The 23,873-nt window shown below is 43.8% G+C and overlaps 1 protein-coding gene across 1 annotated transcript in view; it reads right to left on the bottom strand.

The window, feature by feature from the left end:
* COL15A1 (collagen type XV alpha 1 chain) overlaps positions 1–23,873 on the bottom strand; it is a 175,735-nt gene that overhangs the window by 56,084 nt on the left and 95,778 nt on the right. The window contains exons 13-18 of the mRNA XM_019536236.1: positions 18,996–19,040; positions 13,346–13,408; positions 11,919–11,954; positions 11,534–11,617; positions 5,639–5,704; positions 299–334 (exon numbers count right to left, since the gene is read on the bottom strand). Of these exons, the coding sequence (XP_019391781.1) occupies positions 299–334; positions 5,639–5,704; positions 11,534–11,617; positions 11,919–11,954; positions 13,346–13,408; positions 18,996–19,040 (330 nt within the window). The remainder of the gene's footprint in view (positions 1–298; positions 335–5,638; positions 5,705–11,533; positions 11,618–11,918; positions 11,955–13,345; positions 13,409–18,995; positions 19,041–23,873) is intronic.

The following is a 23,873-nucleotide window of genomic DNA, read 5'->3' as shown; positions in this document are numbered from 1 at the left end:
GATTTGAAATATAGTTTGAATTAAATTTAATCTAAGTGTTAGGTACAAATGTCAAGATATTCCTGTTCCAAAATGGTTACTGCATCTTTTAAAACCTTCCTTAGCAAGTGTTCATTACTACAGTAACTGTAACATTCTATCTATTTTTATCTAACTTACATTTTCCCACTTGACATTTATGAGGTTTCAGTATTTGTCAGGATTTGAACAAATTTTGTACAATGCCACATTTTAAAACATTAATTAGCTCATTTACATAATTAATAACTGACTTAAAACCTGAAAACACAGTGCTTACAGGAAATCCTGGTAGACCGGGCTTGCCATCTGGCCCCTGGAAAATACAAAAATACTCGCATAAATACATGTTATATACTTGCAAAATGGATTGTGCATGTTCCATAAACCAAGTTCACTCTATTAAGGTTGTATTAATTTTGAAAGCCCTTTACATTCCCAGCACTAGAGTTTTGGGAAGTAAACTATAATGTTTTGCAAGAGGACAAGAAACAGAGAAATGCTGAGTTAAGGTGATATTTCTCACACTGCACACATACGTAACCTTAATTCTGCCTCCTTTAATCCCTTTGCTAAGGAGTCCAGCAAGTCCTGCCTGATCTATGGCAGGCAGCCCATAGATCAGTGTTGCTGCATCGAGCGTAGTGAGGCCCAGATTCTGTTGTACATTGTGCATGGCTGAAGTGCTGCTTGAGATTAAGGGCCAGATTTTATCCCACCTATTAAGCATGTAAGTAGACACAGGGCATATCTATGCATGAAATTCATTTGACATAAAAGTTCAGCGCAACTTGTGTTGAAGTTTATTGCTCCCAGGCGCAGTGTTTACACATACGTAGTGGTGGAATAAATAACTCTGCCATAAGATAGTATTTGTGTTGGGCAATACTATCCTATGGCAGAGTTAATTAGTTTATTCCAGCCTAATAGTACTGCATGCGTAGATGCTGATACTTTATTAGCCATCTCTACAGTAAATATCTTGTGTTTTAGGAGACACACCCACTGGCTCCTAAGTGCAATTCTATTCCATCCAGTTTGACTTCCTGAAAAACTGTTAATACAGTAGATGGGTTGGTCCTGCTCCTGTTTTTTTGTGACTTAATCTTAAGGGTAAGATCTACAAAAGTAGATGTATTAATAGATGTTTAAAGACTTGAACATGGTGTAACAGAATCATATTTAGGCACCTAAGTCCACTTAGATGCCCAAAAGGTGGCACAGAACTAACCCTAACTCTGAGCCACCTTATCATAGGAATATCCAGATATTTGCATGTCTTTGGAAGGAGAACCTATTCCAATAATGGAGGCACTCATGTTTCCAGAGCAGGGTAACAGAGCCCTACAATAGCATTATAATTTAGTATTGGTTTCAAGCTACAGTTTGTGTTGTCCACTAGGTGATATGTAATTCTGTCCTGAGAGTCCTTTGGATTCTGAATTGTAATTCTGAGGTATGGATAACATACTATTACCTTCCTACTCCCTCTTGCCATCCCCAAGACAGCAGATTTAAGAATGTGCAGCTATTCTATGTACGAAAAAGTAATCTTAACTGTCCAGCTTGGATCAGATCGGTCAGTTCTGCCATTCTAGTTGTGCTGATGCTGGCAGCTTATCCCTGCCGCAGCTGGTTTTCCTTCCCAGTTGTGGGAGGTGTGAGGGGTCTGTTTGTTTTCTTTGCAGCCCACCATGTTGCCTGCTGTAGTTATTTAACTAAAATAAAACAGGGTGTGTCTACACATGCAATTTACTTTTGAGTAACCTACTCAGTGCTGTAGCAAGTAGGGGAGGGGAGGGAGGACAAACAGGGAGACTGCCCTGGGCACTGAAGTGAAGGGGCACAAACAGGCGCTGCCAGGGTGAGGTGCAGGATGGTGTCATAAGTGGCTCATTTGGGGAGGCATGACAATGGAGGCAGAGTGGCTCCTGCCACTGTGCACTCCTGGGCAAGCATGGGGGGACATGTGCCCCTCAGATCTGTGCACAGGGCAAGGGCAGGCTTTGCCCTGGGCACCAAACTTCATTGCTGTGGCACTGAACCTACAGCAGAGTAAAGTCTCCTGGGCTTGTGTTTACTTGTGCAGGGATGCAAAGTATCTGTGCTGCTCCTAGCAGCAGACTCTTCCCACTCCCTGTGATACTGCAAGAGGCCCCTGCAGCAGCCTGGATATTCCTCTGTCTCCTGGTGGAAGCTGAGACATTGCTCCCTGCCCCTGGGAGCTGCCTGCTGCTGGGCCAGGCTCTGCCACCAAAGCCTGGGCAAGGACAATGTTTCCCTGCCCTGGCAGCAGGGAGCTTCAGCCTCCACTCCACAATCACAGGGCCTGGGCTGGGAGACCCTTCCCTTCCAGTGCCAGCTCTGCAGGTACGGGGCCAGGTGGGGAGATCCTCATCTTCCAACCCAAACCCCATGATTGTGGGACTCAGGTGGGGAGATCCTTCTCTCCCTGTTCCAGCTCTGCAATCATGGGGTTAGCACTGGGAAATCCTTATCTCCCAGCCTGAATCCTGGAGTTGCTAAGTTGGGTTGGGAGATCCTTATAAAATTCTCATAAGCCAGTCTCATGATCACGAACCTGTTTTGGGTGCTCTCTGCTGCCGGGGCAGGGGGACATTGTCCCCACACCGACTCCAGTGGTGGAGCCCTCCCCGACAGCAGGTAGTTCTCAGAGGCAGGAAGCAATCTCCCACGCCCTGCTGCCCAGGAGCACATTTGCTTCTGGTCCGGTGTCTATGTGTGCACTACTGCTCAGTACCAACTTGCAAATAAATTTGCTACTTGAATTTTCTGGTAGCAAATTTACTTACAATTAGAGCCAATTACTGTGCAGTAAGCATCTTCATATGGAGATGCAGACAGTTACTGCACAGTAATTAGTAAAGTGTCTTGTGTAGACATACACAGGTAGGGTTAATTGAATTAGGACTATCTGCACTACTCAACTTTTTGGTGCAGAACATGGTGGGGGACATGCTAAACAGCAGTTAGTCTAGCAGAAATGCTTTCAGAATTGCTGAGTTCCACACAGAGGTACTGTAAAAAGAGCACCTGGAGGAGATGGAGATGGAGATGGAAAAGTCTGGCAGATTCCAATGCACAGCTTATAAGGAAGGTTGCAGGAACAACTTTTGAAACAGAACTTTCCAGTCTCAAAGAGACAATTAAGATTTAGTCTGTTTTTAATGTGGACCAAATTTCGCCCCTTGTGTTAAAGGTTTTTTTTAAACCTGTATTTAAAACATAGATAAAGAAAGTAAAATATCAATCACCAAAACACAAAGGAAAAAGTATATAAGGTACAATTTTGTTCAGATTAGAGAAATTTTTCTAATGTGATTCTATAAACATAAATTTTCTTTCCCTTTAACATCTTTTCCTCTACTCTTTTCAGCTCTCCCTCAGCAGTCTTGTACTATCTTTTCCTAAAAGGCTGACCAAGTATATTAAATTTAGGAAAGTCATCTATTTTAAATTATCTTTCTGTAATTGGTCTTGTCCAAAAGATTTTGCCTGGGAACTTCAGACTCTCATACATTAGTTAGCATCTCAAAGTCACACTGCAAAAGCCTGAGGCCACTGGCAACACGACTTCAAAAATAAATTTGTTTCATATGAGCAATAGAAAATTAGAAACCTTGAACTCTCCTCTAATGAGAATAGAGACTTCTTCACCAAATGTTGTACAGGCACCAGTTGATGCACAGTGGCTTGCCTTCTTATGACTTAAAGTGCCATTTGCACATCAAGTCCATTTTTGGTCAAGGGGGTCTAGTATAGTATAGACTTCCCAAGGAGGTCCGGTGTCTGACCATCTTTAGACAGCTCTTCAAAACTTTCTTCTCTGAAATTTTTTCCAGCAATGAATGACACCCAACAAAGACACTTTCCTACTACCAACCAACCCCTAGCCGCTGCCTCTTTCCTTTCTCCCACAGGAGCAAAAATGAACAAATTTGTTTCTTTAAAAAAAAAGATCTAAATCATAAACTCTACTTGAAGTACAGCTTTTATTTCAGAGGGAGAAATGTCAGTGACTCTGAATAGTACATTAGGGACCTTATGCTTGCTAACGATCTCACATGGTAGGTACTCCATTACTGTTGTGATGGCTGATAGCATAAAATATTAAGATAGCTACAGAGATACTGGAATGAAAATGATAATCAAGTCTAATGTTATTTTCACAAATTTATTGAAGGATTGAAAAAGTATATATTTTATATAATTCTTATGATAAAAACATCAACCAAACTACAGTTATGTGTAAGGGTCTGTCTAAATCATGTGGAGAATTACCATGTTTTGTGGGTTGATCACAGCGTAAAGTTCTAATTCTGTGGTCATTTCATGGCAGCCCCATCCCTTGGCACTGACTGGCAGAGCAGCCCCAGGAGGGAGGAGGGACACGGGGGCAGAAGCTATCTTGACTGCTACCTTCCCCTTTGTGAGGCCCCACCCCCTGGCACTGATTGGTGGAGTGGCCCAGGCAGGGGGAAAAGGAACAAGGGGGCAGCAGCCATCTTATCTGCTGCCCTTTGTGCCACCCTACTACCCAGCATCTTTCCCTTAAAGCAACGAGGACTGCTGGCTCCCACTGTGGAGCCTGCAATTTATTTTTACTAATTTTTTTTATTGCTGATTTTGTGGACAATCCTGAATTTCACAGTTTCCACAAAATTTGCACACCCACAAAGTAGGTAGGTTCCTAATTACATGAAGTTAAATTGTGCCATCCAATATACACATTTAGCTTCTTCCAATTTTAAATGGGAATAGAATGGAAGTACATCAGGGTATAATTGTGTCCACTTGTATTATGGATTCAAGCATTTGAAATGAATAGAAGTATATAAGAAAACAAATACATACGATATAGCCAATTTGAGTTAGATATGAAACAGTATGTTTGGTTACTGGGCCAAAAGATTGCAAGGGCCAAACCTCAAAACTAACCTCAAGACCAATTTTGCTTTGCTTTGCATAGATGGAATTGTACTGAGCTGCCAGAACACCTAGATGAATCTTGCGTCAAGCTAGAGGTTTAGTTTAGTACCAGGAAACATCCAAAATTTCATGTGTTTAATTGAACTATCCCAACATCCTGGCTGTAACACCAAATGTAAAATCCCAAGGTGAAAAGCTCTTGTGTAAGCTAATTTTTCACCCCCAACTACAAATGCCAAGCGAACAATCTCATTTAGACTGGTTCAGCATTTCTGCTTACAAGTGAAAAAATGTACCTTAACATTGTTGAATTTTAAAAATAGAAAGATTTGGTCCTTGAAATGGGTGAGAGCTGTGGCTGTTTAGGCCACTTATTTCTTTTTTGCACTATTTCTCCAATCTCAGGTTAGGCAGGCACCTGCAGTTTGGTTTTACAACTTGTCCAGCTCTAATCTCCTGCCCTAGAGCCTATTTTAAATAAATGCAGGGAAATTCATTTACACCAACACAGGATCCAATTCTGTTCTGAGATACCCCTGTGTATCTTCCACTGAAGTTAATAGAGACCATATGTGAATCTTTGAGGAACTGGGAACACTAGATGGTGCCTAAAAAGAAATGTTGAAATATGAAACAACTCTGAGCATTTAATAAAGCAGAATATACTCACTGGAGGCCCAAGAAGTCTTTCAATTCCAGTAAAGTTAAAAATTCCATCTGTATTGTTCAGTAGTAGCTAAAAATGTGGATAAAGAACAAGTTATGTGAAATATTAAATTGGTTCTCTGGAAGAGACATGAATTCTAGATATACACAGGCAAGCTCAAAACATCCTATTATAACTGTATGGACCGAAAATACAGAACAGCCTATTAGAAACTCTCCTTGGATTTTTATTTTTCTATTGTGTGCCTGGAATGATATTACTTGGCACTTTTACTAGGCTTTATGTGAAATGACCTTAGAGTGCTTTACAAACTTCAATGAGCTGAGTCTCATAATTCCTTCCCTGAGGTATGAATCTTAGTTTTGCAAATGAGGAAACTAATATATAAACAGGGTGTGACCTGAGATCATTTTTCCTTAGCAGAATGAAGATCAAAATAAATGATTTAGATGCCAGTGCTTCAAAAGGATTCTGTGAGCATGCCAGCATCTGACTTGCACGCATCTCATTGTAGAACCAAGGTCATGATGCCATACTTCATATTTCATTTTGTTTTTTAATCACTGTTGTTTTCTGCTTTAAACAGTTTTCCCCATTTTATATAACAGGGGTGGCCAACTTGCAGCACCCACAGCCTTTCTATGTGGCATGCAGCAGACTTGGGAGGGGACAGGCATTATAGCAGCAGATAGGGCAGGAACTAGAAAGCAGAGCATCAGACATAATAAGGGAAACACAGGGCTAGGAACAGAACAGAGGGCAGCAGATTAAGCAGCAAAATGTCCAGAGATTATTTGTTGCATGCCTGCCAAAAAAGCTAACCCCCACTATCACAAAACACAGCTATAGAATGATAGAATTGAAAGACTGGAAGGGACCCGCAAGATCATCAAGTCCACTCCCCTGCCATGGGTAAGAAATTACTGGGGTCAAACGAGCTCAACAAGGTGCATATCTAGCCTCATCTTAAACACCTCCAAGGATGGCGACTGCACCACCTCAGCTGGGAGTGTGTTCCAGATTCTGGTAAGCCTTACAGAAAAAACAATTTCCTTATGTCCAGCCTAAATTTTCCCTCTATTAGCTTGTGCCCATTGGTCCTCATCCTCCCTTGAGGAGCCTTCCTGAAAAGTTGCTCCCCTTGATCTTGATGCTCACCCCTGGTAGGGTGAGTAGGAGGCTATCAAGTCACCTCTGAGTCTTCTCTTATTCAGACTGAACAGACACATTTCCCAAAGTTTCTCTTCATAGGGCCTATCCTCCAGGCCCCTATTTTGCCATACTGTATGGCAAAATGGTGAGAGTTTGGCTTTCATTAACTATATGCATACATCTCCTAAAACACTCATCCTTCTTCCGTGTTCAACAACTGGTTAGTCTCTTTTACTTCCATACTGATAGCCTCACTTGTTGCACAACAATTTAGTTCCTGCTGATCTCAGCACTGCTTGTATTGACACCCTTACAGGCTTAAATCTGTCTGTTTTATTGGACAAGTCATTCTGCCCATGCCAGTATCCAATTGTGCATGTGTGTGTGTTGTACTCCTACTAAATTCAGTCTCCTATTGGATGGGTGCAAGATAAGTCCTTATCCTCATAGTGCATTTGGTACTGAAGTATGCTGCCACCAGAATATTGGGGAAAATGTGAGCCCCATTAATGCAATAAGGTACAATGTATCTAGCATCATACCAATAAAACATGGAACCATCCTCCTTTGCCTGTGGCTTGCAAATATACAAGTGTTTACAAAATGGATACTTCCAGGAGGGAACAACAACAGAAAGACTTGCTTGTAGTAGGACACCATTGATCATCTCTCTCAACTCAGCTTTGATGCATAAAATGAAGAAGGCACATTTCCAGTTAATTCCATTCCAAGCATTCTGAATCAAAGAAAGTTCTTATTTTTTTTCTGGATGCCATTACATGGCTCCTTCCTTCATTTGCCACAATATTCTGAAACTTGAATGTCAAAAATTAGAAGCTGAAATCCAGGGGTATAACTAACAAGTTCTGTGTCCTGGGCAAAACTCTACCAAAGAGCAGAATGGGCTGCCAGTCTTACCTGCTTTAGAGAAGACTCCAGCTTTTCCTGCCAGTTTAATGTTTGCACTCCCCTCCCCCTCCACCAGCTGTTGCTGCTGCTGAAGCAGCAGCTGCTAGAGCAGCACAGTGTCCTTACATCCAGCTGCTACTGCTGCAACATGGTGCTGCCACTGCAATTACAACTCCCCAGGGAGCCACCATTCTGGCATTCTCTTTAAGTTAGCTAAAGCTAATGCCCTACTTTAGCCACTTTTAGTTATGCTAATACTGAAATCTGTGTGCAGATATGCAGACCCCTGTTTAGGTCCCTAGGGCAGGATTCATCACCTGAAACAGGAGCAGGGGCAGATCATTTGTACATTTTCTGCAGCATGAATCTTGGTGGAGTGGGATCATACTACTTCCAAGCTCTAGGTTCTGTATGGCTGTAATAAAAGCATTTTGCTGTTGCAATGCTCTGCTCTATCTGTAGCTGATGGCAGAATTCCAGAGCTCTGCATTTGTACATTCCTTTGAATATGGATTTACTGTGCATTTTACCATTCATTCTGGACCCAACCCAAATCAAAGGAGAGACTCCTATTGCCCTCAACAAGCTTTTGACCAGAAATTGTATATTTTGACCATCCATTGTATACTGCGTAAATAAACTTAAACTTCAAATACAAACCAAAGCTGTGGGTTAGGAAAGCACCATTTTAAGCAATGCTACAATATATAAAAATGAGAGCGGGCTCCTGGCCCTTCACTCTGTCCAAGAATAGTTATTTGCCTTAATTTTTGTTTTTAGGAGCTTTACCAGTAATGATATAGCAACATAACTGCTTGGAATTTCATGCAGCTTTATGAGAGACAAAATGCTAGACAGAAAAAAACCTGGCCAAAACATGGCAATATATCTATACTTTACATTCTTTTCATTGAGAGGGGTAGCATCTGAAAGACTAGGCTGTTGCCTACACAGGCTCTCTGAATCAGTTTAGTATCTAAAATGCTATCCTACCCTGCCTCCTGCCATTATTTTATTGATATACTGAAGAAGAAACAGTACTATTAGCATAGCTAGCTAAATGGATTTCTGCACACTATACATAGATTTTTCAGCTTCCCATCCAAAAGCCATTAAATACTGATGGCAGAATTGCAGAAAGCAAACAAATGATACAAAATTACATACATTTACTTCATATGTCAGAAATCAGAATATTTCCAGATATTCCTATCATATCTTGTATATTAAAAATGGGAATTTAGTGAAAGCAAATGAAATTATATTACTTGCTTTCCCTTATTTCTATTCAGTTTTCTCAAGGAAAAAGAAAAAGATTTCTGTACAGCACCTACTTATAGCTGTTCTGTGAAAAAGTAAAACGTGCAAACAAGCCAGCAAAGACAAATATGATTTACTGACTCTTCAAAATGACCTGAAGAGCTCATAAAACCCCTCAGAGCAGAACAGCCAAAGGTACTTCATATTTGCACATTTTGACAATGAACTAAGAGAAGTTTCTTTTGCATGGAGCAGATCAGGGAAGACTGCGGCTTGGTAACTCAGAGAAATAGAAAAAGAAAGGAGTGTGTGTGTGGGCGGGTGTGGGGTTTGTGGAGGTATGTAGGGTTTGTGAGCGTGTATGGGGGGGTATGGGTGTGGGGTTTGTAAGGGACATAGGGTTTGTGGGTGGGTATGCGTGCAGGTGGGAATTGTGGGGGATCTGTGGGGGGGAGGGAGTGTGTGTGGATGAGTGGGGGGGTTTGTGTGGATGTGGGGTTTGTGGAGGGTTGTGCAGCCCGTCATCACACGGCCCTCCCCTACCCCATGGCACACAGTCCCTACCGTTGGTGACAGCAGCAGCAGGAGAAGCTGGAGAGCCCTTAGAGTGTTCATGGCCTGTAACTGGCTGATCTTCCCAGTGGTGTGCAGCTCCAAGTGAGTCCCGGGGGCTGCACGTGGTGGCATGGAGCCAGCCCAGCCCTCTGGCACATGCCTTCAACCTAAAACCAAGCTGGCTCTGTGTCAGCACATGGGGCTTGCACTACAGGTAGGAGCCACATGACAGCAGGCCCGGCCGAGCTGGGCCAGCTCTATGCTTTCATGTGGGGCTTCCAGTACTCCAGTGGGAAGCCACATGTGGCAGCATGGAACCCACCTGGCCTGAAGGTGCACCACTCCCTGTAGCTCCTGGTCCACATGCCATCAGGCTGGGCAGGCTCTGGCCACTACACAGGGCTCCCGCCACTGCAGCCAGAAGCGTGTGCTGCTGGGCTGAGCTAGGCTGCTCTGTGTCACCATCTGCAGCCCCTGGAACTTAGCCAGAGCCACATTCTGCCAGGGGAGCTCTGACTACCGTGCACTATGAGTGCCACAAGGACCTGCTGCCTGCTGCTGTTGGCAGCAGGGGCTGTGTGCCACTGAGGGACAGAGGGCCCACACCCCCCCACAAATCTCCTATTCACACCCACCCACAAACCCACCCCCACACACATATACCTCCATGAATCCCACACCTACCAACACACACTCCCCATATCCACCCACACACATGTACGTCATAAGGCTGAGCAGGCTCCCTGCCGCCATGTTCAGCTCCTGGCACTGCAGGCAGGAGCTCCCCTCCCCACCCACCAGCTGTCCAGTCACCCACCATCACGCTTGATGCCTCCACATGGGGCTCCCAACTGGAATACCGGGAGCATCACAGAGGTGGAGGCACAGAGCCCTCCAAGTCCTTGACCTCTGAAAGTCCATGCCTCCCACTGGTTTTCAGAGAGGCAACTGCAGGCTGGATAATTGGTAATTGTTTTTTGGAGGGGCCCTGCAGGCTAGATAGAATGGTTTGGAGGGCCAGATCTGGCCCAAAGATCGTATTTTGCCTGTCCCTGGCCTAGCTCCTACAATTAAAATTGTTTGGCTCCGAGGCTGTGCCATCCTGGGATGACAAGCTTTTTCAGGCTGAAGATATCTATCCAACATCCTATCCTAAGAAGAATGCCAACTGTGTTAGGCTGTCATGAGTGAATGAATTGTCTGTGGCCATACACAGCTCCTTCAGTTCTCAATACAAATGATCACAGATTTCTATGATTTCATAGAATCATAGATTTTCTGGTCATATCTTAAATGAATCAACTGGGAGAGATGCTAGATAAGCTTTTGAGGACCTGAGAAGCTTGCTTTTCTTTTCACAGCTACAGGAACACTCCAATCCCAGTTCCAAATATCATATCAAATTGAATGCACAGGGTTTTTTAAATTTAGATTGAAGTTTGATGTGTCCAAACCTTCCAGCTCCTTTGTTTGTATTCATACTATTCATAAACAGAAAGGCTAACATACAAAATAAAACCCTACAGCAAGTGTATGTGTTGCTAAAAGATGTGCAGTTCTTTGTATCATCTTCTAGCAGCATGCACTTTGATGCAGGCAGATGCTGCCTTGGTAATAGGGCTAGTCTTCTGGTTTGTATGACAGACTGCACACTGAAGTCCAGTCAAAGCTGCAATGTTCTTCTGTGTACTGCCAGGTCACAGGTTACCCAACTCATCAAACTTCTTGTGTTGCTTCTTTTTCTTAGTTCTTCTTCAACTTTGATGGCTCAAGCAGAACCAAATCAATCAACATTCCCCTCCACTTTCCGCCGCCTCCCCAATATTGTTAAAGTCTATGCTTATTTCTGTATTTTTCATTCTTTAAAAGACCATTTTTGTCCTGATTATACTATAACTATAGCTATATGGCGCATAGATTTTTATCTTTTTGGGGCAGGCAGATAGCACCAGAACAGGCACCTTAACTGCTCTGTGGTACCAAATGCCTTTTATGACCTTTCCACTTCATGAAGATACTTACCTCTGGAATTGCTATGATTGGTCCTGGTGGTCCTGGTAAACCTGGCGGTCCCACAATACTGGCACCATCCTGTCCTGGCTCACCCTATATCCACCGGGTTATAGATGGAAAGACCATTAGTTAAACACAAATAGATAGCTAGTAACATAGGCAGATAAGGTCCTTTGGGTAAATCTGATCTCTTTTATTAGACCAACTCAGATAGTTGGAAAACTTCTTCTTTTCTTCTTGCAAAGAAGATTTTTTCCAACTATTTGAGTTGGTCTAATAAAAGATATTGAATTTACCCAAAGAACCCTGTCTCCCTATGTCCTTAGACCAACACCTACACCCCTGCACAACTGCAACCTACACCCCAGTAACATGAAACTCCATCCCATCTTACCTTGGGTCCTGTGTCTCCTTTTTCCCCTTTTGGACCCTGCACACAATAAAAAAGTAGCTTTTAAGTAAGTAAAGTAAATTTAAAGCTTTTAAGTAAGTAAAATAATTAAGTAATCATTGAAAAAGAAAACAGAAAATATCCTCGCTTGCCTCCAAATGCACAACGAACAATGTTCACGAGCCCACAGAAATGCATGGAAGATTCTGACAACTTAAGTGGGTTTGGATCAGGCTCTAAATGGATATATATTTTTTAAAGTTTGCAATTGCTTTTATTTATTTTGTTTGCATATTGACCAGTACACATTTGGCATTGTTATAACGTGACAAAGGGCTAACATAGTGGTGATCAACCTTTTTAGGCTGGAGGGCCAGATGGGTAGTTACTCTGTAGGCTGGATCTGGCCAGTGGACCCAGCAAATTTCCCAGCCTGTGGGGAGCCCTGTGGGCCAGGTTCCAAGGCTCCGCAGGCCATATATGGCCCACGGGCCAGACAATGAGCATCCTTGGGCTAAAAGAACTATTGGCAACTGATCTGCAACAGTTCACATAATCCTCTGGGGTAATTAAGTAAAAAATCCACATAAAAGCCTCTAAATATCTGTCGGCTCCTATTTTTTTTCTCCACTTCTAATTAAAAATGGCAATTTATTTCAAAACATGTACAAACCAAAAGAGCGTTCACAGGCAGAGAGCTCCTGTGCCAAGTTTCAATCTGGAGGAGATTAATTATTCATTTACATTTGATATTCTTAAAAATAATGGTGCTAACAGGTTTCTGTAGAAGTTGGCACTTACCAGGAGGTTTGAGTCTGAGTGTTAAATATTTCATTTACATCAGGAAATCCCAAATTTCTTTGTAGAGTGAATTGTAGATTCAGAATTCCAAATTAAGTTGTGGAGAATTTTCTTCTTATTGCTCATTGCAGTGAGGGCCAATGGTTTTGGTAGGTGTGTCACATATAAGCCATGCACCTGCCCCAAGTGCTACTCTGATTCCCTTCTTCTGCCCTGTTTGCTGCTCTGTTATCTGCTCTCTGTCCTGTGTTCCCTTTCCAGTCTGCTGCTCTGATTTCTGCTTCCTGCCCTGCCTGCTGCTGTGTTGCCTGTCCCCTCCCCAGTCTGCCACATGTCACACACACAGGATACCTGTGTCACTTGTTGCACACATGCTGCAGATTGGCCACCCCTGGCTTATTGAATACTATCACTGTGGCAACTGCCATTTACATGGCAAAGCAATATGAGGGAAGTGCTTAGCTTCTCTTCTGGGATGTAATAATTAGCAAAATGAACGAAAGCTAGTGCAATGTGACCAGACACTTTCCCCTAAACCAATGGTAAGTGCTCTGGGGCTCACTGGTGGCCTCTGGACCAAAGACTGGGCATTTCATTGCACACAGAACAAGCACGGTAGCACCACTCACTTCATCTCCAGGGCGTCCAGAAACACCAGGAAATCCAGGTTTTCCACTTGCACCTTGTATTCCCTGTCAAAGCAGAATCACATTTTCCATTTTTCACCATATATTGCATTAAATCTAGTTTAATGCAGCAGATATATTAGCCTATCTGATTTCTTGAAAGTTGATCAGTTACTCCATGGGAAACTTTTAAAAATCACAGTTACCAAACATGACATGGTTTACTCACAGAAAAATGGGTTTTAAAAGATCTACTAATTACTAGCGATGAAAACAAGAGATATACAAAGACCGAACTTATGTTTGGCTGCAGTGTTTTGAAGGAACACAAAGGAACTGCAGTGCAAGTCCTCCAGCAAGATGTACTGCTCCAAGTGGCTGTGTTGATTCAACTTAGTTTTGTTTCTAGAAGGCATTTTTGAACATTTACAATAAAATGCTCCAGCTTTCTAAAAGAGAATCAGCAAACACTGTCCCTAGGTGCAGTTGTTATTCTGGATTCTTTAAGCTACATAGGAATTTATGAGTAATAGTTTACAAAATTTAAAATCCTGACTTCTCTTTTAAGGCAGCAATAATATGAACAGAATTGATGTTTCTGCTTCATTAGGAAAGGATTCTCTACCTTAGTGTCATCTCAGGTTTTCTCTGCCATCTGCAGAGTATGTTATAGAAGAAGAAATTAGAACTTTTATAATGGAGAGTAAAAATTGTAAAGCACCTAAATCTTACTTTCAAAAGTCAATAGGATGCAGACTCCCTGGAGCCAGCTGATGTTTGACCTATGGTGTGGTGGTTCTAGTGCTGGGCTGGGAAATTAGAAACACTCTCTACATGATGGGGAAAACCTGGAACCAAGGTCCTCTGGCTTTGCAGGCAGGAAACTAAACCACTGAGCATTTTAGGGGACAAAGGGCTCCTTCTCTTCCCTGAAGACCTCTTCTGATTTTGAACAGACAGTTTGTTATGCATATGAATTCACCATGGTTTAAGCTCTAGGAGGACCACATTCCTTCAACAATTGTTTTATTACTGAAGTAAAAACAAACTGTTTTTGGTACCTTGGTTTTTATTGCCAGTACACATGCCCAGTCTGAGCACATAGATGACTATTAGGGCTGTGCAAAGCTTCAGGTGCTGATTCAATTCAAGGAGATTCAGCCTGATTCAGTGGCTGAATCTCCAAATCTGAATCAAATCAGAGGACTAATAAAAAGATCTGAATTGATTCGAAGCTCTCCAAATGGATCTGAAAAAGATTCGAAGAGCTTCAATACTTTAGGCAGTCCCCGCTGCCTGCAGCAGGGAGCTAGAGCCAGACTTGGAGCTGGTAAGTAGGAGGTGGGGACCATGGGGGGAACCCTACCAGGACCCATCCACTGCCTGCTCCCCCACCCCCCTGACCCCGCCTGCTTCCCCAGCCCCACCATGGCTGTTCTGCCCACCCTGCCTGCCCCAGCTCCCAGTGCTTTAAATAAAAGCCCCCACTCACTGCGTGATGCCTGTCAGGGGGCGTGATTCCCACTGCACCCCACTGTCCTGTGCTGCATGGAGGGCTCTGCACGAGTCCTCCAACCCCACCACTCTCCCAGCCCCACCCCGCAGCTGCCCACCTGGCTCAGCTCTGGCTTTTTAAGAAAAAAATACAAAACAACCCCACCTCCCCCCGGCTCACTGGCTCCCTCAGCAGCCTTGGGGCTTTGGGGGGGGGGGCTCATGGAAGAGCCCCATCACGTGGTAGGGGGCAGCGGGGATTGTGCCCCACTGGGCAGGAACTGGTGAGTCAGGGGATTTTTTTGTTTTTTTTCTTAAAGGGCTGGAGCAGGTCAGGTGGGACAACCAGGGTGGGGACTGGTGGAGCGGGCAGGCGTCAGGGGGCTCATGCAGAGTCCCCCACATGGCACGGGGTAGTGGAGGGCAGCACGGATTGCCTCCTCCCTCCCCTGCCTGGCAGCACCCTGGCAGGGTTTTTTTTTTTTTAAACCGCCAGGAGCTGGGGCAGGCGGGGCAGCCATTGCCAGAGCTGGAAGAGAGGGTGGGGAATGAGCCTGTGTGATTCAGAGATTTGGCTGATTCAGCAGTAGCCAAATCTCTAAATCAGATTCAGCCAAATCGATTTGGGACAGTGATTCAAATCACCGAATTGAATCACTGTCCCCCAAATCAGCCTAATCCAAATCTGAAGCGAATACTAGCCGCTTCACACAGGCCTAATGACTATGTGTGCAAACAGGCTTATGCATCCAGTTATAGAATTTCTATCTGTCTGATGCACAAGTGTCCTCTTTGGCACTTAGACAACCAGAAATGCCATGTAGACATAAATCTGGACACCTAGATGACTAGAAAGGGAACAGAATACCATTCCTAGCCAAATATTTTATCCATTGTCTTTAAGTAACCACACCAGGTAAATTTCTCTACAATGGCATCTACAGATGTGATAAAGCTTTAGCAAGCTACGAGTGATCAAGAACCTGAAGCCTAATTCATATGTTTTCCTTCCATATGTGACTGAAATACATTTCATATCTAGACATCCCAAAGAGGTCTGCATGGACAGACTATGCAGAGATATTGGTGGAGGTAATCTAAACACAACCCTCCTGAACCAGGATGCAAGGCTACCACATGGCTCCTTCTGGGTTAGTAGACCTGTGCTACCCTTCCATCTTATTTGTGGACAGTAGTTTATGTCCCTGCCCCTCTGTAATAACAGATCTCAAGGACCTCTCCTGATCTCCCTTCCATCTGCGTTAGCTTATGAAAGTTGCTCAGGTCTCCTTTCACAGCTTGCAGGATACATGCAGGATTTTATTTAGTAGGGCCAGATATTATTCCACCTTGTAAGTGAAACTATGATTCTATTCCATTCTGCCTGAGTCCCTGAAAAAAAGCTAATGCAAAAGATGAGGGGTCCTTTCCCTTCTTGCTGCTTTTTTATAACTCAGCTTTAAGGTTTAGAAGATAGTGTGTTACAGAAGTAGGTGCATTATTGACAGGGTTGACCCTAGGGGGGTGCAGGGCCTGGGGCAAATCAGCCTGTGCGGGGCCCCCTTAGCACTGCATGGGGCCCATGGCACCCCTGCAAAGGCAGGGCACAGGTGGGGGTCTCCCCCACCCCCCAGGGGTGGGAGGACTCTCCACACGTCTTCTGTGGTGTGGGGCAGAGCCACCAGCACCAGGCAGGCCCCATGGGAGGGGTCATGCCTGCTCCACCCGGGATAAGTCAGCCTATGCAGGGCCCCCCTTAACACTGTGTGGGGCCTGTGTGACCCCTGCAAAGGCAGGACATGGGCTGGGGTCTCCACTGCACCCAGGGGGGCTGGTCTCCATGCTTCTTCTGCAGTGTGGAGTGGAACCATCATCACCAGGTCGGCCCCTGTGGGAGGGACCGCGGCCGTTCCACCCAGCTCTGTGGTGTCCCCCATAGTGCGGGGTCCAAGGCAGTTGACCTGATTTGCCATACCCTAGAGAAAGCCCTGAATACTGGATTTCTGGAAGAGAAACTGGCTCTGAGTGTTCAAGGTACTATGCAGATACATGGTGCTGCTTCATCAGTGACTCTTACCCTATGACCAGCTCCAAAGCTAGTATAGCAGAAAGCCTTGGGAGACCCCCACAACCAGGTGACTTTCATTCAAACACAGATCAAACATGCCTCTTGCACATTACTGCACTTACTGCAAATTCACTTTGATAGTGCTAATGCTAAACAATTTCACTTTCCTACTAGTTTAAGTAAGAAAGAAAGACCTGGCTTTAGCAAAAATCATTAAAATTAATGTCAAATATTACAGTGAGGTCACTTTTCCTTTTTAACACTCTTCATATTCACCACCAATAAATCTTAACATGCTACACATCATTTCTCTTTTGAAGCTATCACCGTTCAGTAAACACTGGCCAAGGCTTTATCATTCTGCTTGACTGCAGAGCACTTGAACAACACCTTGTGCATCTGCACTGAAACCCTGGGCACCTGCTCTTGAGCTGGCCCACCTGCCCTGTCCCACTCACATACACCCAACCTGAAACTACAGTAGTGAAGTGGGACATGCTGAGAAAGGCCACCAGCACTGCCAAGGACACAGTCAAGACACCTCCAGTAAGTTCTTATAAACAGAGGAGCAAGCCCTCTTCTGATTTTGAACAGTTAGTGACTGTTCAAAAATCAGAAGAGGATTTGCTCCTGAATTCACTATGATTTAGCTCTAGGAGGGCCAGGTATCTTCAATTATTATTTTTTATTTTTATTATTGAACTACAAACAAACTATGGTAACTTGCTTTTTTAAACAGTGTTGTTATTACCTATTTATGAGAGAGGGAGAGAGAGAGAGAGAGAGAGAGATAAATAGATATAAACTTTAGAAATGTACTTTTATAATGTGTTTACCACAAGAGCATACATTGTAGAATGGTGGTACTCAACCTCTGGCCTGTGGGCCAAATACGGTACATGGGGCTTCCCACAGGTGCAGATCTAGTGTGTGGGCCTGGGCCGATGCACTAGATTGAACCTGTGGACTGACCCTGTGAGCTGACCCCATTCTGGATCTGGCCAACCTCACAGGTGGGACGTAGCCTACAGACTAGTCCTGTGCCCTTCATCCAGCCCATTTGGCTAGAAGGGTGAGTCCTACCATCAAAGAATATGAATTAGCAAAATTAGGACAACAAAGCAGAACATTTTCTTTATGCAACTTATGCCAAAAAAAAAAAATCAGCACCCGGAAGACATAAAAACAGCTCAAAGCAACTTTTCCTTGCATCGATGTATTATCTTTAATTATCATGTAGACAGGTATCTTGGTTAAATGATGGAACTCAAAATATGTAGAGCAGATGGAATTTATAACAAGCAGCAGCCCACTGCATCATGTTTTTAAATTAAACAAGCATATGCTGTGATAAAATTCTTATAAATGTTCAGCAAACAGAGGGCTAGATTCACTGTTGCTGTAATGTAGTTTACATCACTATAACCCTTTTGATTATACTGGACTTACACCAATGCACAATTGAAATAAGCTGGTGGTGAATTAGACCCAGAATATTTTTAAAAAGAAGTATCCATCAACAAATCACAGTTTGCTTACATTTATGATTCAACTCGGTGGCAGCATCTACATGAGGCATTGCATGCGCAGTAGCTTCATGTGGCACAAAGCATGATGCGATGCTACTGTGCAGTAATAATGAACTACTGCGCAGTCAGCACCACCAAGAAACCATTCAGGAACGCTAATGTGTAGTAATGCCAGTTACTGTGCATTCATTTGGTACTTGTGTTTGCAAGCACAGGTTTCCCTCGCTTTATGCAGGTTCTGTATGTGCAAATTTGCTCTTATGTGATGAGCCTTTTTGTACCAAAAACGTGTTATATGCGAATTTGAGTTTTGTGCTGTTTTCCAGGAACACATGTATAGCACAAAGTGAGGGAAACCTGTACTAAATGACTAAGCAGTAACAACTGTGCAGTCAGCATCTCATGTAGACACGGCCAGTTTTGCAGACGGCTCCCTTCTCTTTGATCTTGGAATCCTCTAAATGAAAGAAAAGTTTCCACCAGTGTTTTCAAGCAGAAAGAGCATGCAATACTATGTAGAGAAAATAACAAAATTATGATTCAAGTCAGATGAATTTCCTACCTTTAAACCTGTCAGGCCTGGTGGACCAGTATCACCTTTTCCCCCCTGAAACACAGATATACAGCAAAGATTATGGTAAGTAGAAAACCTCAGAATGGTTACAGGAATTCAAGCAAGTACACCCCTTTGTTTGGAAAGAAAGGATTAAATCAGCACAAATTTGCTCCAGTTTTAGGTTTGTACAAGTCCCATGATCTGTAATAATGATTATGTTTACTGAAAATCTTTTCAACTTCTTTTTCTCAGGATTACTTCTGTTCGCATATATATGAGACTTACAGATGTTACAGCTTTTGGTGGAAAAACCATTTTTCATTACACAGGCTTTGCCCACTTACAACACTTGTGGCAAAAGCAGGCAGCCATTTATATCAGACAAACAGGCTGGATATATGACATCCCTCTAGATCTCAATCAAAGTCAGATCAAGTTTTTATTGCTATTGGTATCATGCAGTGACAATGGTTGAGCACCATGGTTGAGCTGTTGGTGACTCACCTGAGCTACCCACTGCCTTATGGCTGGCAAAAGGAGGGTATGCAGGACATCCAGGGGCAGCCGGACAATATTTTACCACATAAGGGACCCTCACACAAGTACCATCCAGTTCCCCATTGGGCAGCAGCAGTGCAGCTGCCTAACAGAAACACTAGCACAGTTAGTCAAAGAAAAGGTGGAGGGCAGGTCCAACCTCCTTGCTACTGAGAGAAAACACTGCATCATTGTAACAATAGAAATAGGTGATAGGCATTAGGTTAGATCATCTCCTAAACATGACCAAGAAGATAACACTTTTGGGGCTTATTTGGGGCACACCGTATGATCCCACAATGTCAAACGCATGCCTGATAATCCTGAGCATAATACAAGGGGACGGAGGCTAAGGAAAACAATAAATATCACAGCATGGAATGTAAGAATGTACAAATGTGAAGGAAAGCAGCAGAATAATTATGTGGGACTCCAGAAAAATCAGACTTTAACAAACTCAGGGAACTGGTAGGCAGAATCCCCTGGAAGGAGAGTCTGAGGGGGGGAAAGAAAAAAAAGAGTCCATGAGAGTGAACTTAGGTTCACAGAAGCATGTGCTCCATATATGTATCTTAGTTAGTCTACAAAGGTATCTGCCATGCCTTTTGTGCCTTGAGGATGTCACTGGAAAGGCACAAAATCAGGCTATCCTAAAGGGAAAAAAAGGTAGAAATCTTGCTTGCATGTGTCTTTATAGCGAAGTTTGAGGTGTCCTGCTGTTCTTGTTCCCTCCAATAATTCCCCATACAGCATGTCCTTGGGTATATGTCCATCTTCCAATCTACTCAGATGGCCTAGCCTTTTTTAAAGAGTTTACCCCTTTTGGGTACACTTCTGGCGGAGTGGGGTGGGGCGTGGGAGGAGGTGGAGGGGGGCAGAGGTCAGACATGAAGTGGGGGGGTAGCAGTGGTCAGATGTGGAGCAAAGGCAGGTGGCAGTGGCCAGACACGGAGCGGGGGCTCCATCCCCACCCATCCACACATACCCCCTAGTCCCTTTCCAAGTACCCCTGGTTGACAACTCCTGGCCTAGCCAGTGCAGTCATCTCTGAGTAGAGCTGTCACACTCGGCAAATTTGCCCTCTGAAGAACCTCTGTGTCAGTAACTTTATCTTGCCATTTGATGTTGAGTATGTGGCATAAACAGCTCAGGTGGAAGCTGTTTAACCTTTTCTCTTGATGGGCATAAGCTGTCCGTGTTTCCCCACCATATACGAGAGTGCTGAGCTCGCAAGTTTTGTACACTAGCATTTTGGTCTTGATGGTAAGCTTTGAGTTGTTCCATGCTCTTTTAGTTAGGCTGCTACCACCTTCAGCAGACTTTCTGATGTGAACATTAGCTCTTCATCCAGTGAAAGGTTGGTGGTCACTGTAGAACCTAGGTAGGTGAACTTTTGGACTACTTCTAGCTAGTTCTCATTAAGGGTGATTGACGGATCTTGTGGAACTCTTTGTCCTAGTACAACTTTTCCCTTTATGCTGATACTGGGAACAAATGCCTGACAAGCTCTTGAAAGGTGATCCATGAGTTCTTGTAATAGGGCTTAATTGTGGACTATAAGGCAGCATCATCAGCAAATAGAAGCTCCCTGATAAGCACCTTTCTAACTTTAATCTTGGCCTTGAGTGGCGACAGGTTGAAGAGTTTTCCATCTGAGCCTGTGTGAAGTTAATGTCTACCTTCTGTATCTTTAAATGCGCAGTTCAGGAGTACCAAGAAGAAGACTCCAAAGAGCACAGGGGCAAGAGAACACATCCTCGTTTCACTCCGTTTTTCATTTCAAAGTTGTCCAAAGTGGACCCATCAAACCGAACAGTTGCTTTCAAGTTATTGTGAAGAAACATATAAGACTTAACAGGATTGGTGGGCATCCTATCTTTTCTACAACTGCAAATAGGCCTGCTCTGCTGACAGTGTCAAATGCTTTGGTTAGATCCACAAAGGTGATGCCCAATGATTGGTTTTGCTCTCTGCACTTTCTTGAAGTTGACTCAAGAAAATATCATGTCTATGGTTGATCTTTCAGCCCTAAATCTACACTGAGACTCAGGGTAGACATGACTCACCAGCTGCTGTAGGCACACCATGATGACCCTTGTGAAAGCTTTTCCTGCTATGCTTAGTGAGATACCTCTGTAGTTGTTGCAGTCACCCTTATCTCCTTTATTTTTATATAGAGTGATGATGTTTGCATCACGCATGTCTTGTGGTACCTCACCCTCTTTCCCGCCTTTGAGTAACAGCTGATGAAGATATGGTAACAGGCTTTCTTTCCTGCACTTGAGACTTTCCATTGGGATAACATCTTTTCCAGGAGCCTTGCCACTTGATAATGAATCAATGGCCTTGCTTGGCTCCTCTTCAGTGGGCTACATGTCTAACTCTAGCATGATCTGTAGAGTTGGTATTTGGTTCAGTGATTTGCTGGTGATGTTCCTTACTTGTGACTATAGGCCTGAGTAGTGTTCAACCCAACAAGACATCTGCTTGTTTCTATTTGTAATGGCTTCACTGCTGAGCCATTTGAGAGGGGCAACCTTGTTGACAATAGGGCCTAGAGCTTTCTTCAGACTGTCATACATGACTTTTAGGGGTTCCTATGTCTGAGGCTGCCTGTATCTCATTGTAGAGCTTGGTCCCGTACTGATTTGCAGAGTGTCTGGTTACTCTCCGTACCTTGTTTTTTGCATGTTAAAGTCTTGTTTGGTGCTCACTGTTGGCTTCTTGTTGTGTTCCAGATAGGCTGTGTTCTGGATATTGATGAGAGGTAACAGAGTTCTTCTGCATTTTCTTTAAATCAGTCCTTATTTATTGGTCTCTTTTCCCCAAATGTAGCTTTAGCTGTTGCATAGATTGCAGTTCTTAAACCTTCCCAAATTTCCTCTGACTTCTCTAGTAGTGACTTCCCGAACATGCTGAGTTCAAAAGCTTTCACAAACTCTTGGTACTTCCTCTGGTTCTTGGTGCTAGTAGTATTGATTGTGGGCTTGCTCCTAGGTTTTGCTCTATGTAGTTTCTTAGCTGTAATCTTCACTTTGCTAATGATCAGGGAGTGGGAAGCCCTCTTGTCTAAACCGGGAAATCACGGTCCTCTTTAGAAAGAAGAAAGAGGCTTATAAACAATGGAAGCTGGGGCAGAACCCAAAGAGGACTATTCCATGATGGTCTGCATTTGCAGGGAACAGATAAGACAGGCTAAAGTGGCAATTGAGCTTACGTTAGCAATGGGAATCAAGGACAACAAGAAGAGGACTTCTTGGTACAGAGAACTTCTTTTTTAGGTACATAGGGAACAGGAGGAAAACAAATAGGGCCATTGCTCAACAGCTCAGGAGAGCTGGTTACCAGCACCCAGGAAAAAGCTGAACTTCTGAATGACTACTTTGCCTCGGCCTTTCACTGGACCAAGGGGAAAACCATGCCAGGTAGAGTAGAGGATAATAGGAATAATTGCCTTCCTACTATTGCCATAGAATTGGTGTATGACCAATTAATAAAATTAGACGTATACAAGTCAGCAGAACTGGATGATCTTCATCCGAGAGTGCTGAAGGAGCTGGCCGAAGTAATTGTGGAACCCCTGGCAAAACTCTTCCACAACTCGTGGTGCACTGGAGAAGTCCTGATGACTGGAAGAGGGCGAATGTTTGCCCATCCACAAGGGCAGGAGGGAAGGCCTGGGTAACTATAGGCCAATCAGCCTAACTTCCATCCTAGGGAAAATCCTAGAAAAGTTCATCAAGGAGTCTAACTGCGATAAGCTTGCAGAAGGTAAGATTCTGAATGACAGCCAGCATGGCTTCTTTGTGGGCAGGTCTTGCTTTACCAACCTCATCTCCTTCTATGACCAGGTAACTCACCACCTGGACACGAGAGAGAAGGTTGACATTGTATACCTAGACTTCCAAAAGGCCTTTGATCTAGTATCCCACAATGTCCTCACGAGAAAATTGGAGGATTGTGGGCTTAACTCTGAGACAATCAGGTGGGTGAGAAACTGGCTGCAAGATAGGACCCAGAGAGTTGTAGTGAATGGAACTGTGTCATCCTGGCAAGAAGTGGGCAGTGGTGTCTTGCAGGGGTCAGTGCTTGGTTCAGTACTTTTCAACATCTTTATTAACAATTTGGATGTGAGAGTAGAGAGCTCATTGGCCAAGTTCATGGACGACACCAAGTTATGGGAAAGTGTGGTCACGTTTGAAGATAGGCTACAGTTACAGGCGAACCTAGACAGGCTAGCAAGTTGGGCAGATCGGAACCTGATGAAGTTCAACATTGAGAAATGTAAGTGCTCCACCTTAGGATGAGCAACCCCCAACACACCTACAGGCTTGGCGGCACCAAACT

This window comes from Crocodylus porosus, unplaced genomic scaffold (genome assembly GCF_001723895.1).
Source record: "Crocodylus porosus isolate Cpor-Errol unplaced genomic scaffold, CroPor_comp1, whole genome shotgun sequence".
Lineage (NCBI taxonomy): Eukaryota > Metazoa > Chordata > Crocodylia > Crocodylidae > Crocodylus > Crocodylus porosus.
This window is presented reverse-complemented; position numbering and strand designations above follow the sequence as displayed.